Raw genomic sequence first — 15,481 nt, forward strand, 5'->3', positions numbered from 1 at the left:
TGAGGAAAATATCCCATTTCTTCAGATCCTTATCCAAAGCTAGTTTTCAGGAAAGCAAGGGGTATGACAGACTTTTTAAAAAAAATTTTAACTATATTAGATTGGGAAGGATGGCGGTAAAGGAAGGAGGGAAAAAATGTGGTACACAAAATATTACAAAAATGAATGTTGAAAACTCTCTTCACATGTATTTAGAAAAATAAAATACTATTAAAATTAAAAAAAACACTAAGAGTTGTTTTAACATGTAATTGGGGGGCAATAAAATGTTATTTTAAAAATAAAAATCAGTAAACCGTTAAAAAAAGAATAGCATCTCTGCTGAAACAGTAGACAAGCTCTTTATAGGGCTGTTCATATACTTTTGGTGTCTACTTGCTACCCAACTCTCCAAGAGGAGATAGCATCCAATAATTTATTATGGCAAGTAGGCTAAACCAGGTGGAGGTAACTGACAAGCTTCAAACACATCTGTGAGAGGAGTGTCTACCCCAAGCATGTTAAGACTTCCCCTTGTAGTAGATGAGAATATTTTGTTCCCACAGCCAAGAAAGTGGACAAAGCAGGTGATATGATACTCTTAAAGCTTGGTCAGACATCAAAGATGCCCAAGTCATCTACATGATCCCAGGCTATTGCTGGTCACCTTGACTTTTATCTTGCCACTGGATTTGATGACTCTGGAAGAGAGTCCGCCTCACTAAATACATTATATGTGTAAGTTAAAAAGATATCATTGATACCATTTTTACCATCATTCTATCATTCATCTCTTTCTACTTATCTCAAATTTATCAAACACTTGAAGTTTTGCAAATCACTTTACATATATTATACCCCATTTTATCCTCTTCAAAATCCTGTGAAATAAATGCTATTAATATGTCCATTTTACAAATGAGGAAACTGAGACTCAGAAAGATTAATTGATTTGCCCCTGGCCACACAGTAAATATATGAGTCAAGATTCAAACTGAAATCTTCCTGACTGCTATTCAAGTACTTTCTTTATATCCTACTACTTCTTAATGAAGTTTTGACTAGTGAACACTGGGGTAAGGCAAAGGATTATTTCAGTGTAGTCTGACATTAAAGTTTGACATAATTGAGTGAAAAGTTAAATACTGATTTATCTGAGTTCTCTTTTGAATCCTTAAATATGATAGTGAAGAATACATTCAATTTGAAATTATGCTGTTCAGTCATTTCAGCCATGTCCAACTCTTTGGGACCCCATCTGGGATTTTCTTAGCAGAAATACTGGAGGGGTTTGCCATTTCCTTCTGCAGTTCACTTTACAGATGGGGAAATGGAGGCAAACAGTATTGAATGATTTGCCCAGGATCACATAGCTCACAAAAATGAGTCTTCCTGATTCCAAGTCCAGGGTTTTATCTTCTGAACTACCTCACTGCCCTCAAATTTGGAATTAGAAATACTGAATTCCAAACATTGTTCAGCTACTTAGTACCTGTCCCTTTTCTGAACCTCAGTTTCATCACTTGTAAAATGAGGAAATTGAACTGAATGATCTCCAAGTTTCTTCCAGCTGTAGGTCCTTCTATCCTGGGGAGTCTACAGAACTGACAGATACTTTCTGCCCTAAACCTCTAGTTCTATTGTCTCTGAATCATCTCTTTTTCTGCCCCATTCTTTAGCATCATAGTTCTTTCTCTACTGCTTATCCTGTAAATAATGTCCTGCTAGAGAATCCAAGGCCCAAGTCTTCCTTGTGACGATGTTCTGTTTACTGCCCAGCTCAGACTTAGACCTTTGCTCCTTAAGCAGAAATCTGTCTTCACTCAGCCTGTCCTCCTCCCCCTCCAATCAATCAGTGAATTCCCTCCTTCCCCTCCTTCTGAGTGGACAAGTAACTCATTGTCTTAGATTCCCTCTGGCCCCCAGGATCTGCGCTGTGTAGGGGCCCCAAGGTGGGCGGGCACAGGCAGCTGGGTCAAGAAAAATGCCTCCAGAGGGTCCTGAAGTTCAGGAGAAACAATGAAGAATCACAGAATATCAGAACTGGGAGTGCCCTCAGAATACAAAATGTGAGAACGCAGAACATAAAATGCCAGAGCAGAGAAGATCCTCATAAATAGTTAGGATGCAGATAGACAGTTGAGAGCAAACTTAGAAGTCATTTAGTTTGACACTTATAGTCTACAATTGGGCCTCATTGAGTGAAATCAAAGTTTCTGGTCTATTGACTAGGAAATTTGGGAGGCAGAATTCACCAATCTCTTTAGATAGAGGCTAGAGTATCAATGAAGGTGTAGGGGAAGTGGACTGTGGGTCACAGAGGGACAATAGCCTTGGGAACCAGTGTTATCTCTTTACACAAAGGCCAATTATACTCATGAAACTGGCTTATATCACAAGCAGAACTTGATTAACATTAAAAATCCCCAAGTTAGAGAGAAAGCCATGTCTTTAAACCTGGCTGCCAAAACCTATAGGAAAGGCATATGAGAAATGGGAGGTATGCCCCAGGCCTAGCTATCCCAGCTCTCTAAATTCAATGTAAGAATTTTAGGGATTACAATGAGAAGCTAACTATTTTATGTCAAACAAAGAGGAGAGGATCCCCCCAAAAATGGTTGCTGGGTTGCTGGGTAAATTCTGTAACTTTTTGAAACCCAATAAGGGCCAATTTCTTGCAATTCCTTTAGAGAGGAGTGCAGTAAAGAGGACGAGATAAATAAGAAATCAACTTTGACTTTCTCCTCTTCTCAGGAAAGGAGAGATTCAAAAGGAGCTACTTGACTATGCTTTTAAAAAGAAATCACTCTGTTCTCACTGATTGGCCAATAATAGATTCCAGTCCAAGTCTCACTTGCTCATTGTTGGGCTCAGAGTAAGGGTAAATTATAACTGTTTCTGTTTTGGCCTGAAATTCTGAGGATCTTCCCCTCCCAGTTTCTTTTGTGAAAGCAAGACCATTTTTGCCTCAATTCTTACTTAGCCTTTAACTACTAAAATGGATGTTGACTCAGACAAATTGGGGAGGAAGACCTCAGCTTAAGAAAGTCAAGGTCTCCCACTCCCAAGTGGCACTTCTTGCCACTTGTCTTGATCTATGACTTGCTACTGGACTCAAGGAGAATGAGGCTGATGACTTTGCACAGCCCTATCTCACTTAAATCCAATTCACTTGCAAGTCAAGACATCACCCTCCTGCTTCTATTGGTCCTCTTTGAGAACAGATGGACAACAATTTCAGTAAAATTAACAGTTGTTGTTGGTCCTTCATTCTTGAAGAGGGCCATGATATCAGGGAGGGGATGCCATGATATGCAAGTGAATTGGATTTAAGTGAGGGAAAGCTGTGCAAGATCACCTGTCTCACTTTCCTCTCCAGAGCCATGGAGTTCTAGTGGTCAGATATAAACCAGGATGACTGAAGATGGCCCTCGCTGAAGAAGGAGATCATGGCCTTTTTAAGTCTATCTTCAACAAGTCTCAGATTGACTGAGGTTCAGTGATTAAGGCTAGGTAGTAATTAAGGAAAAGAATCTCCTCTTTCACCTAGTTAAAATGAATAAATCTGGGAGGAAGACCCTCAGAGTTTTTGGTCAAAGCAAAAATGACTGGTATTTATAGTTCAATCTAAGTCAGGACCAAATGGAGCTTGGCCAGGGGCCAATCAATAAGAATCAGATCGGTTATGGTTTAAGGCTAGGTCCTTAAGAAATTTGGGCAATAAAGTTAACAGTGCTAGTTCAGGGGAAATTATAAAGGTTGAGTTAGGTGGCAATACTAGAAGTAGAACATAGTAACTGAATAGAAGGGACTGGTCAGGAAACTGCTTTAATAAAGGGAAGCCAAGGCTGAAAGGCCATGTAGGAAAATATGCTAGAGGAAGAAAGAGGTGGAAGAGGGCTAAAGATGGTACAGATAAGGAAGACATTGAAAAAGCAGGAGAATGAGAGACACATAGAGAAGAACAAATTTTGCCTTAGACATTTACAAGCTGTGTGACCCTGGGTAAGCAACTTGACTTCCCCCAGCCCCAGTTTCCTCATCTGTAAAATGGGGATGATACCCTCCATCTCAGAGGGTTTTTTGTTTGTTTGTTTAGGCAATTGAGGTTAAGTAACTTGCCCAGGGTCACACAGCTAGAAAGTGTTAAGTGTCTGAGAACCGATTTGAACTCAGGTCCTTCTGACTTCAGGACTGGAACTCTATCCACTATGCCATCTCAGAGGGTTCCTGTGAGGATCAAAGGTGCTTTGTAAAGCTTAAAAGCACATGTAAATTAAATGATAGCCATTAGATATGGAGATTAAGTAAACATAGGCAACTAGGTGGTGCCTTGGCCAGAGCAACAGATCTACAATTAGGAAAACCTGAGTTCAAAGCTAGCCTTATCCATTTGCTAATGGTGTGACCCTGGAAAAGTCACTTACTCCATTTTGCTTCAGGTTTTAATCTGTAAAATGAGCTGGAAAAGGAAATGGCAAACCCACTTCAGTATCTTTGCCCCCAAAAAAAAAAATCCCGAATGAGGTCACTAAGAGCAGAAACAACTGAACAACAACAACAAAAAATCAGAACATACAGAGATGGTAGTCATCATATCTACTAAAAATGCCAAGTTAAAGAGCTGGCCAAACTTTCAAACAATGCCTGGCATATAGTGAGGTTTAATAAATGATGGTTATTTAAAAAAAAAACAACAACCTCTTTCTACCTTCCATTTCATTGTTACAAGAAAACCATAATGAAGAATTTCTTTTCTCTCTCCACCTTCCACCCAGCCACAACCTGACAGACAGTGCCTTTTATTCCCCAAGAACAAACAAATTTGTGCCATCCCTATATTCCCTCCTACTCCTGTTAGGATGAACTGTTCAGACCAGCTGCAGAAGTTTCTCACAATCATATGTCTGAATTCTTCTCTCCTAGAAAGGAGAATAAATTTAGAAAGAATGGGAAAATGTTCCTTTTAAATGACAATGGACAGGATTAAAGAAAATAATGAAGAACTTGATTTGTGAAACCAAGGAGGGTGAGGTAAAGGATAGTCTGCCCCTAATATCAGCATCAGACAAGCTGGGAAAACCAAAGAACTATTTGAGACTGTGATACTGGAAACCCAAACCTTCTTCTTGCAGCAAAAGGCATAGGGAATAACTTACATAAATTCATAGGCACATAATACAGACACTAGAAACAACCATTTCCACCTTAAAGCCCTTCAACTGCCACTTTTTCATTCCCCCCCATACAGAGTGTCCAGAGCTTTAGATTACTGCTGCTCTATCCTCATCCCTACATTAAAGAATTTGTTGGACCCCCCCAAAAAAGGGACATTTATAAAAAAATTTTTTTTAAAAAGTCCAGCTTCCAGATGTTATGCCCTAGGAAGCTATGCAAAAGTTGTCAAACTTTTTTTTCCTAGCAACTAGCTGGAAATGGTATCTGAAGAAGTGGGGTATTTTATTCATTGTGGCTACCTTTTTCTCCTTCTGAGAGCTGTTCAGTGTCAATATGATCATAGAATTTAGAGCAGTTAGGCACTTTGGAGGTCATATACTCTACCATTGTAAAAGAGATGGATAGCATCGTCGTTCAGTCATATCCAACTATCCAAGACCAAGCAAAGACACTGGAATGGTTTGCCTTTTCTTCTCCAGCTTATTTTACAGATGAGGAAACTGAGGCAAGCAGGATTAAGTCCAGGGTCATATAGCTTTAAAAGTATTTGCGATCACGTTTGAACTCGTATCCAATTTGACTCCAGGTTCAGAGTTCCAGCCAATGCGCCTCCTAGCTTCCCCACACAGCACTGACCTCTCTTTATTTTACAGGTAAAGAAATTGAGACCCAGAGAGAGTAATAGACACAGGAAGTAGTTAAATTTAAAGGAAAACTTACATCTGCAGGAGAAATGTGCCTCCCAAATTAGAAGGTAAAGTAAGGTTAAATGGGACTAAAACTTTAAGTCAAACAGAAATCCCCAACTGTTCCCAAGGGACTATTTATTGTTTTTAAAGTTTTTGGAAGCCACCTACTTCTGTACGGCTCTCCAGCCTTGCAATCTGCACCCTTTTCTTTGGCCCACTCGCCTTTCTCCCTATTAGTTCCTTCTTTCCCCTTTTTCTGTCCCTGCCCCTCGCTTTCTTCCCGCAGGTCTCCAGCTTTGGGGGAGAAGCGAAATAAAGACAATTAGAAGCATCTATACTAATATAAAAAATAATAATGGGATGCCGCTGCCCTCAGGCAAGTTCCTCCAGCCCAGTTCCCAACATTCCCGCCCCCTCTCTCCCGGGACTGGGTGCCGGGTGGGGGTGATGCACCTGGAACTTAGGTGCTCCCAATCCTCTTCTAGGAATCAGGAGGAATAAATGGTTAAGCTTCCTACCATATTCAAAATTGTAAGCGCTGGAAGCCCTAAATTCCACCTTCCCTCCTCTCTCCTACACCCCCTTTCCCGCCGCCGGCAGACTGGCCCATCAAAGAGGGGCGGGGCCGAGCTCGCTCCCTCCTCTCAGTCCAGGGTTGGGGAGGGCGGGTGAACCGGTTGGCCCCTCCCCGGGCTCGGAGGAGTGCTCTTGGGGCCGCTGGTTAAAGAGGCGCAGGCAGGCAAGGCGGGCGCAGTGTAAGGCAATAGCTGGGTGGCGGGCAGAAAGGAAGCCCACGTGTCTCCCCTTAGAGTGAGACCTGGAGCGCCCACTTCTTTTTTCCAACGCAGGACTGCCCCTCCCAAAACTCCCTTCTGTTCTCAACCCCCAAGGTGGTATCAGTCGAGGGTCCTCCCCCCATACCCCCGATCACGAATCCTCAGCTACTCTAGGACCCCAAAGCGGACCAACTTGGCGGAGAAACTTTGCCCTGGGAGAGGCGCTCGGAGAGGCAAAAGGGGGGCACTGCGCATGCGGAGCTCCAAATTCAAACAGCTGTTTCTAGAGGCTGCTAGGGAGGGCGGTGGGGAGCCCTCGGAGTTGGGGGGCCATTTGCCCCCGGCACTGCCCGCCCCTACCCTGGAGCAGGCTGGGAGCGGCCGGCCTCCTCCAGAGCCATGGTGGACCGGGGACCTCTGCTAACATCGGCCATCATCTTCTACCTGTCCATCGGGGCGGCAATTTTCGAGGTGCTGGAGGAGCCGCACTGGAAGGCCGCCAAGGATAACTACAATAGGCAAAAGCTTAAGCTTCTCCAAGAGTACCCGTACCTGGGACAGGAGGGCCTGGACAAGATCCTACAGGTAAGCATGGGCAACCAGCCGGCCTTGGGGTTCTGCATTAACTCGGAGGCTTAGTCTTGCTTTTGGGGGGAAGGTGACTCAGCGTCCCCATTGTCCTGCCTCGGTGGCTCTCCGCATCTTCCAGGAGTGCTTATTCTAGGGCTTGGTACGTTCTGGGATGGTGTGGCGCCGACACTTCAAAGCTTTAGAGAGGGATTCCTGAAAGGAACCTCTTTCCCAGTCTTTCCTGTAACATTCTCCTGGATTGAAGCTGTCTCCTTTCCCTGGGATCCTTCTCTTGACTGAACTGAAAGCCTGGAAAGCTTCCTGGGGAGTTAAGAGAGGAAGGCTGGACCTTTCCTGGGACGATATAACTTTGGGGACAGAAGAGAGTAGTGTGTCACAGTTTTCAAGCGCCTGAAATGTGCCGGTTACTGTTTAGAAGCTTGGAGGAATACAAAGATGGGGAAAAAACGAGGGAGCCCCTGCTTTCTGGAAGCTTTCCGTTTACTAGAATACCGAGAAAGGTTCGGAGTCCTTTGAGTCCAGGGACATTGTGAGGTCCGCTTTGGCGAGTCTTAAGGATTGACCTTTCCTTGACCCTGGAATTGGCCCTTTCTGTGCTAGTGTGTGCCGCCAGTCCATCCCTCCCAGTGGAAGGGCTGGAAGGGAGGACAAAAGCTTCTGATTGTGCCTTGGAGCCCTCCATGCCAGTCCTAGGGGGATCTTGCATCCCCTCCCCATTCCATCCAATGCTACGAGTTGTGTGCGATCTTTCCACAGTTGCCACAGTGAGACTGGGGTGGGGATGGGAGGCCGAGGTGCAGTGCAGATCCGGGGCTCTGGCTCCCCAATTCTGCTCCCCACGTGCTGCCTGGAGGAAAGGCTCCACTCCCACAACGGGGCCTCAGGGAAAGGGAGTTGTGGAGCAGGTTGGATGTTGTGAGCTGATAACCCTGGAGCAGCCGGTCACGGATAGGGGGGACGAGGACGCCTTCTGGGAGATGAGAGGGTATTGTGGGGAGGGGGGGGACTACGGACTAAAATGAGAAAGAAGTTTGTGGCCTCACTTCCCGAGGTGGCTTATCTCCCCCAGACACTGGAGCTTAAAAACGCTACTGTTGGAAAGGAGGTTAAAATGCATTTTCCCAAAAGTCAAAGCAACAAAAAGAAAATCCCCTAAAACTTAGATTCCCCAGGGTCTCCAAGTTTTGCTCCAGGCATAGCTCTCCAGGTTCTTTCTTGAGGGAGACCACTGGGACTAAGGGTGGATAGCACTAGATGAAGGCGGGAATGGGAGATGGGGGGAGCCTCTAATCTTTGGTCGGTACACACCCCATCGATCCTGCTGACCTCACTGTTCGAGCTTCCAGCCGCCCATTCTGGGTGGTGCTGATCTTTGGGGGTACTAAAAACACTAGCATGGGGACAGGGAGAGACCACTAGCAGTCTGCACTGGGGTCTTCCAACGATCTCTGCCTGCTGCTCTGCTCTCCCTGTGCCTGCGGACAATGGGGGGAAGAAGCTAAGGGGGCCTGGGTAATCCTTTGACTGCAAAGTGGAAAGAAGAGCTGAAAGTGTTTGTTTTACTGAGGTGTTTATTTAAGATTAGGGTAAGGGTAAAACTGGAGACCTGTTTTTCCCTACTATCTCCTTGATGTTACTTTGGACAAATGGCACAGAGGCTCAGGTTCCCCATCTGTATAATAGGGAAGAGGTAGAGAGAATAAACTCAACTCTCCTTTGAGATTCTTAAAGCTACAAAAACAGAAATGATTGTGAAAACAGTGTACTCTGTTGGGGAAGCTCCCCAGATTTTTTCGAATCTTCAGGAATCCAGTTTCTAGTTGTTTTTTTTTTTTTTTTTAATGTCAGTGTCCAAGGTTCCTGTGAGTGAGTAGAAGTACTAGCACAATTGGCTTGTGTAGACATGCTTTCTCAAGACAAGGAGCCAGAGAGGACTTTCTGTCATTTTTCTGGGTCTGTCAACAGAGGGTGACCTACTAGTGGGACTCCATACCCATTTCTTGTGCTGGGGCCCAGAGAAGTCAGAGATGGGTGATTTGAGATTCAGAGAAGGGGCAGGGAAATCAGGATCCTGAATTTGGAGATCCTAGTGATGGGTAGTAAAGACCCTTACCAGGTTCATTTACTGAATCTGTTACTCTCAGGTACATTGCTGGTCTCAGCTGAGGGAAGAGGGAGGAGAGTATTACTGGATGGTTTCCCTTGAGGAAACAATTTCCCTGGAAAACAAGGTTTTCGTGTAGTTTTCTTTACCTCTTTGTTTGGTGGTGGTTGGGGAGGGGGGGTGCACATCAGGAAGGATTATAAAGCCTTGTTCTCTAACTCTAAACGTTTCCCTTTTAGCTGCTACAGGACTGTGATAGGGGAAGGAAGGAAAAAATTCAAGGCTGAATGTGAGAAAATAAATTTCAAAACATGAAGGGAAAGGGGGGAGAGGCAGCTGGGTACAGCTGCTGGTGGTACTGCAGCCTGCTGGCTTCCTTAAGGTGTTTGAACAAATAAAATGCCTCTTATTCTTAGATCCTGCTAAGATTGTAAACAGAGCTCCGGCCCTCACTATAAAGTGGGCAGGTAACTTGAAAAAAGAATTTGGGCATCGGCCCAGGGCTTTGAACAATGTGATTGAAGAACATCATGGACACGTCCACACATGCACTATTTCTCTTTCCTTCCCCCCAACTACTGACCCCCTTCTTTAACTTTCTCCCCAAAATAATGACCCAAGTGAAGCATTTCACCAACTGCAGTTTCCCTGGTGCTGACCTGCTTATGTTGCCCATCTTGCTCCTTTGCTATTTTTTAACACAAGAGTATTTAAGAACCATGTTTTCCTGTTATATCTCAGTAGAATAAAAATCCCTTTAAGGTAGGAATTGAGTTTTGGATTTGGTTGGATTTTTTTCTTTGTATCCCCAGGGCCTCAAACATAAGCAATAATCTAGAATATTATATTATCAGTTAGAGGGCATAGTGGATAGAGCACCCAACATGGAATATAGAAGATTTCTCTTCAAGTCTGGCCTCAGACACTTACTAGCTTTATGACCTTGGCAAGTCACTTTACCCTGTTTGCCTCAATTTCCTCCCCAGCAAAGTTGAACTGGAGAAAGAAATGGCAAACCACTCTAGTATCTTTGCCAAGAAAATTTAAATGGGGTCAGAAAAAGTCAGCCACAACTGAAATGACTCAACAACAACTTCCTGACTTAAAACACTATCCATTGCACCACCTCACTGTTTTGGGCTGTGTAATTCACAGTCAATTTAAGGAATATTTATTAAGTGCCTATAATATGCAAAAACTATGCAAAGTTCATATCTCCCCCAACAGAATTTAAAATCTAAAGACATGAGAAAGAGACTGAAAAATGCAAGGGAGAAATCAGTGTGGGTAGATTATGGGGAGCAACAAGGTTAGCAATGGAGTGTTTTGTCTGCAACTGCATAAAGCATTTCATTTTATAGATTTGCAGACAGTTTTCCAAATGTTTATTTGGAATTTGATACACCTTCACCTAGAAAAACTTTTTTTGACTTTCTGGTACTATGATTTGAATATACTATAGTAGAAAGAATGTTAGATTCAAACCCAAGGTCTACAATTTATTCTCCATGTGGCCTCTAGGATGATAATTTTAAAGACTACTTAATCCAACCCAAATCTTTCTGCTGACCTTCAATCTTATATCTTAAACTACCCAGCAGACATTTCAACATAACCAAAAATGAATTCATTATCCTTCCTCACAAACCTTTCCCTTCTTCTTACATCCATCCTTATTGCTGTCAGGGTACCCCCATCCTCCTAATTACCTGGTTCTGAAACCTAGGTATTATCCTCATTACTTTCTTCTCCTGACATTGCCGCACTATGCTATAATGCCTTCATTCCTGACCTCACACCTGAACTATTCAGTCTGCTGGTTTTGGTCTGCCTGTCGAAAATCTCTTCACAAGTTTATCTAAACTTCAGATCTGACCATGTCACTTCCCTATTCAAACTCCCCTGGTTCCCTGTCACCTCCAGGACCAAATATCACATCCTTTGTTTGGGCCAATTCATAATCTGCTCATCCTGACAGCTTTTCCAATCTTACTCATTTATTTTCCACTTTGTTGTTCTGTAATATCTAATCTGAAGTATCTAAACATATTTTTGTTCAGTCCTGTCCAACTCTCCTAGATTTCATTTGGGGTTTTCTTGGCAAAGATACTGAAATGGTTTGCCATTTCCCTCTCCAGCTCATCTTATAGATGAGTAACTAAGGTTAAATGATCATCAGATTTGAACTCAGGAAGAGTAGTTTTCCAGACTTGATGTGTCTGGTGCTTTATCTATCGTGCCACCTACTGCACTCCATATGCCCGGTGATCTAAAGACACCCTTTTCCTTGCTGTTCTCACAAAAGACAATTCATTTCCTGGCTCAGGACATCTAAACTGAGTTTCCCTTCCCTGGATTTCTCTTTCTCATGTCCTGTTCCTGGCTTTCTTCAAGTTCCAGCTAAGATCCCATCTCCTACAGAAAGGCTATCCCAATCCTGCTCTATTCTAATGCCTTCCATTCATTGATTACCTCAATTTTATTTTGCGTATATGTTGTTTGTAAGTAATTGTTTGCATCTTGTCTCTCCCATTAGATTGTAAGCTTCTTGAGAGCAGGAACTGTCTTTGGCTTTCTTGGTATGCATAGGACCTGACACATAGTAGGTACTTAAGAAATATTGACTGATTTGGGGCAAGTTGCTTCTGCCCATGTGTTTTTATCTGTAAAATGAGGGATTTAGGTTAGAATGCACTTAAGGTCTATTCCGATTCTAAATCTATGATTCTAGCACTATATTTTATTTACATTAAGAAGTCCTCCCAGTGTCTTTGCTCTTTAGACTGTCCTTATATTTATTTCTTTAAAAGAGCTGCTTCTCCCCAGTTTTAAATGTCTGCCTTCCTCCCAACCCCCATTCTTTCTTAATTACTAAGTTGGACGAGACAGCACAGATAATTGTGGGGGGAAAGGCACATTCTTGTTTCTAGACTTGGCTCTACTTTTTGTGCCTCGATTTCATCACTTGGAAAATGGACATTACAATAGCATTAACCTTTCTCCCTCACTGGAGTCCTCATTGCACTGAAGTAAGGGCCCCCAAAGTGGTTTTCCCCAGTATGTTGGTCAGCCTTCCCAGATTAACTGATTAATTTGCTCTTAATCGACACTTAGGTACCAAGTCCTGTGGTTTAGCCTTTTAAATGGTTTTTACTTTGTTTGCCAAACTATCTCCCAGTAAATATACTTAATCGGTAAGTGAGAAACTGGATGGATTGCAAACTCCCCAGAGGCAGGGACTTACTCTTTAGAGATACTCTACTTTTATTTTAGCAAGTCTGTACTGAAGTACCCAACACCCGTGATTCCTCTAGTAACAACAGTCATCTCTCTTTTGACCTGGCACTTATTATCCTCCCCACTTAATTAGCACTCATTGTAAGCAACACTTAATTAGCACTTAATTACACTCTATTCTTAATTGTTGCATGTATGAATCTTGTTTCTGCAACTAGATTTTGTAAGCTCCTTGAAGGCAAGCCAACCTCTCGAAGATATTTTATTTCCCCATGGTATGTTAGACTCGTAGATTAATTAAGAAGACATATTTCCCCCCTATAAAAACCCTCAACCAATATGGAACTGATAAGGTCTCTATACCAATCAACAAGCATTGTTAAGGAAAGGACGGGGAGGAAAGCATTTTTAAAGCACTACACACTGTGCTAAAGTCATTAATAAATATTATCTCATTTGATCCTCACAACAATCAGGTGGTAAGTGCTATCTTTATCCCCTTTTTACAGATGAGGAAACTGAGGCAGAGGTTAAGGACTTGCCTAGGGAAGCTTCCTAGGTAGGATTAGACTCTGATCTTCTAGGCCCAGCACTGAATCCACATTACCACCAGTATTTTCTCTGTATCAGGCATTGTCTTGTTGGGCCATTGTCATGCAAGATAAAACAGTCTCTTGGCCTCAGGGAGCTTATAGTCTGTCCTTTTAAAGACTCTTGATCCAAGATAATCTGGTTTTACCTCCAACTCTTACTGGGAGACTTTAGGCTAGAGGCTTAGCATTTAAATTACAGATGTGTTAGAAGGTGTTTATATAGCCATTCTCTACATTGAAAGGACTGCAGACATCTCTTGAGGGTATACTCCATTCAGAGTCATGGACTGCTAGGAAATGAGATCTCCAGAATTAGGTAATTGACAGTTATTTCTCCTCTAGAAATCTGTGGTGCTTTGGATCTTTTCCCAGTCTTTTGCATGAGAATGATCAGGACTTTTTTTTTTTTTTTTTTTTTAACTGGGAGACACTGGAAGTTCTTTATAAGAAAGGTTAGTGTTTAGAAAATGAGACAAAACACTAGTTTCTTTTCATAGCTGAGGGCAGCAAAAAGTAAATCTAATCTAGTTAAATGAATGTTTTTCTCCTTAATTGAGATTTTACTGTGGTTTAAAAAAAAAACCCAACATGGATTTTTAAATTTTTGAGAATCTGCAAATATTTTTACACTACTCAGTGAACACCATAATCAAGTCCAGGTAGGGAATTGCTGAGGACAGTATTTAGTTATATTTAGACTGAATAGTTCACCCATAAGTTTAGAATTAAAAAACATTCCCCCCTCCCCACACACACATTTTATAGATGAGGAAACTGAGACCTACAAAAGTAATTTGCCCAAGATCTCTCAGGTATAAGTGATAGAGCCAAGCTTCAAATTCAAACTCTGGCTCCAAATCTAGTCTTCCCTCAAACTGTCCCAAAATGCCTGGGATGATGAGGGGGATGGGTGGCTCAGGGAAGATGGTGCCTATTGCCCCCGAAAAAGGCAGGGAGAGAGGAAGGGGAAGGGTCACGGGTTATTTATAGTCTGGCACTTAAAAGAAACAAAATCTCTTGGTTTGGGTGCTTTGCTTCAGTGGCCCTGACCTTAAGCCAAGAGCTTTCATCTTTGAGTTTGGCTGGGCTGCTGTCTGATCTGGCTAGGCTCTGAACTCTGGGTTTTTTCCTTCTGGTGGTGATGATGGCAGGCGGTGGGGGGCAGTTAAGAGAGATTGCCAACTAAGATTTGTATGGCAGGCATCTTATAGGGCCAAGATCAGCCCCAGAGACTCTCTTTTCATACTGTGACTTTGTGTCTGAGTCAAGGAGGGGACCCTTAGAGGAGGTGGAATGGTGGATTATCATGGGGGCCTCATGAGGTATGATGGTGGGGGCAACACAGGAAATGAGGTATCCCAATAAATCCCTTTACTTCTTTGCTTGGTGTTGCTTTGGATGAATGCTGGAGGATTTCACCAAGGGGGACATTTTGAGAATTTCCACAAGCAGGACTAGAGATGTTCCTCCCAGAGGGCCAGGTCTTTGGGGTCTGGGAGTGGGTGGGATGGAGGCAAGGGCTGAGCCTGTTCTCCTGGGAAAAGTGTCTAGTGGACCCTGAGGAAGAGGGAGGAGGAGCCAAAAAAAAAAAACCTTCTGCATTTACTTCCCTCGATTCCTGTCCATCAGCTTACAGCTGCCCTAGAGACTCCACTGCTGTCCCTCCTCTGAACTCTGGCTGTTTTTGCCCCCTCAAAAGAACATCCTTCTGTGGGAATATTCCCCCTCTCCACCCCTAAGAGGTGTCACTGTGAGAACACAAGGTAATTTCCCACCCCTACTGCTACAGGCAGCTGTTTTTTTTTTTTTTTTTTTTTTTTTTTTAAATATAACTAGCTGATAAACCATCAACATCTCTCTAGGAGGCTGAGGCTGTAATGGGGACGCCCCCTCCTTCCTTCCCCTATACCTCCCCATCACCAAATCACTGAGTAATTTGTTTATAACGGAAACTTTTTTTTTCCTCTTTCCTTTCAACTGTTGACTTAATGCCCAAAGCCACCCAAAGGAGCTCCTATAGATCAGGGAGCAGAGGATTTTGTGTGTGTGTGTGTGTGTGTGTGTGTGTGGAGAGAGAGAGAGAGAGAGAGAGAGAGAGAGAGAGAGAGAGAGAGAGAGAGAGAGAGAGAGAGAGAGAGAGAGAGAGAGAAAGAGAAAGAGAAAGAAAGGAAAAAGAGCACCAGCCAGTCCAGGAGCTGGGAGACTTGGGTTCCAGAACCTGCTTACCTGACTGATCACTGCCCTGATCTCTGCCTCAGTGATTCAGATTTTCCAGAATGCTTTGTCTGCCTCCCCTTAGTTCTTATCTCATTCCACTTTATATCAATTATCTAT

At 43.1% G+C, this 15,481-nt stretch overlaps 1 protein-coding gene across 1 annotated transcript in view; it reads left to right on the forward strand.

The window, feature by feature from the left end:
* Positions 1-6,545: 6,545 nt before the first annotated feature.
* KCNK5 (potassium two pore domain channel subfamily K member 5) overlaps positions 6,546-15,481 on the forward strand; it is a 63,623-nt gene continuing 54,687 nt past the window's right edge. Inside the window, exon 1 of the mRNA XM_003769030.4 lies at positions 6,546-7,207. Coding sequence (XP_003769078.1) covers positions 7,022-7,207 — 186 coding nt within the window. The 5' untranslated portion in view covers positions 6,546-7,021. The remainder of the gene's footprint in view (positions 7,208-15,481) is intronic.

This window comes from Sarcophilus harrisii, chromosome 4 (genome assembly GCF_902635505.1).
Source record: "Sarcophilus harrisii chromosome 4, mSarHar1.11, whole genome shotgun sequence".
NCBI lineage: Eukaryota > Metazoa > Chordata > Mammalia > Dasyuromorphia > Dasyuridae > Sarcophilus > Sarcophilus harrisii.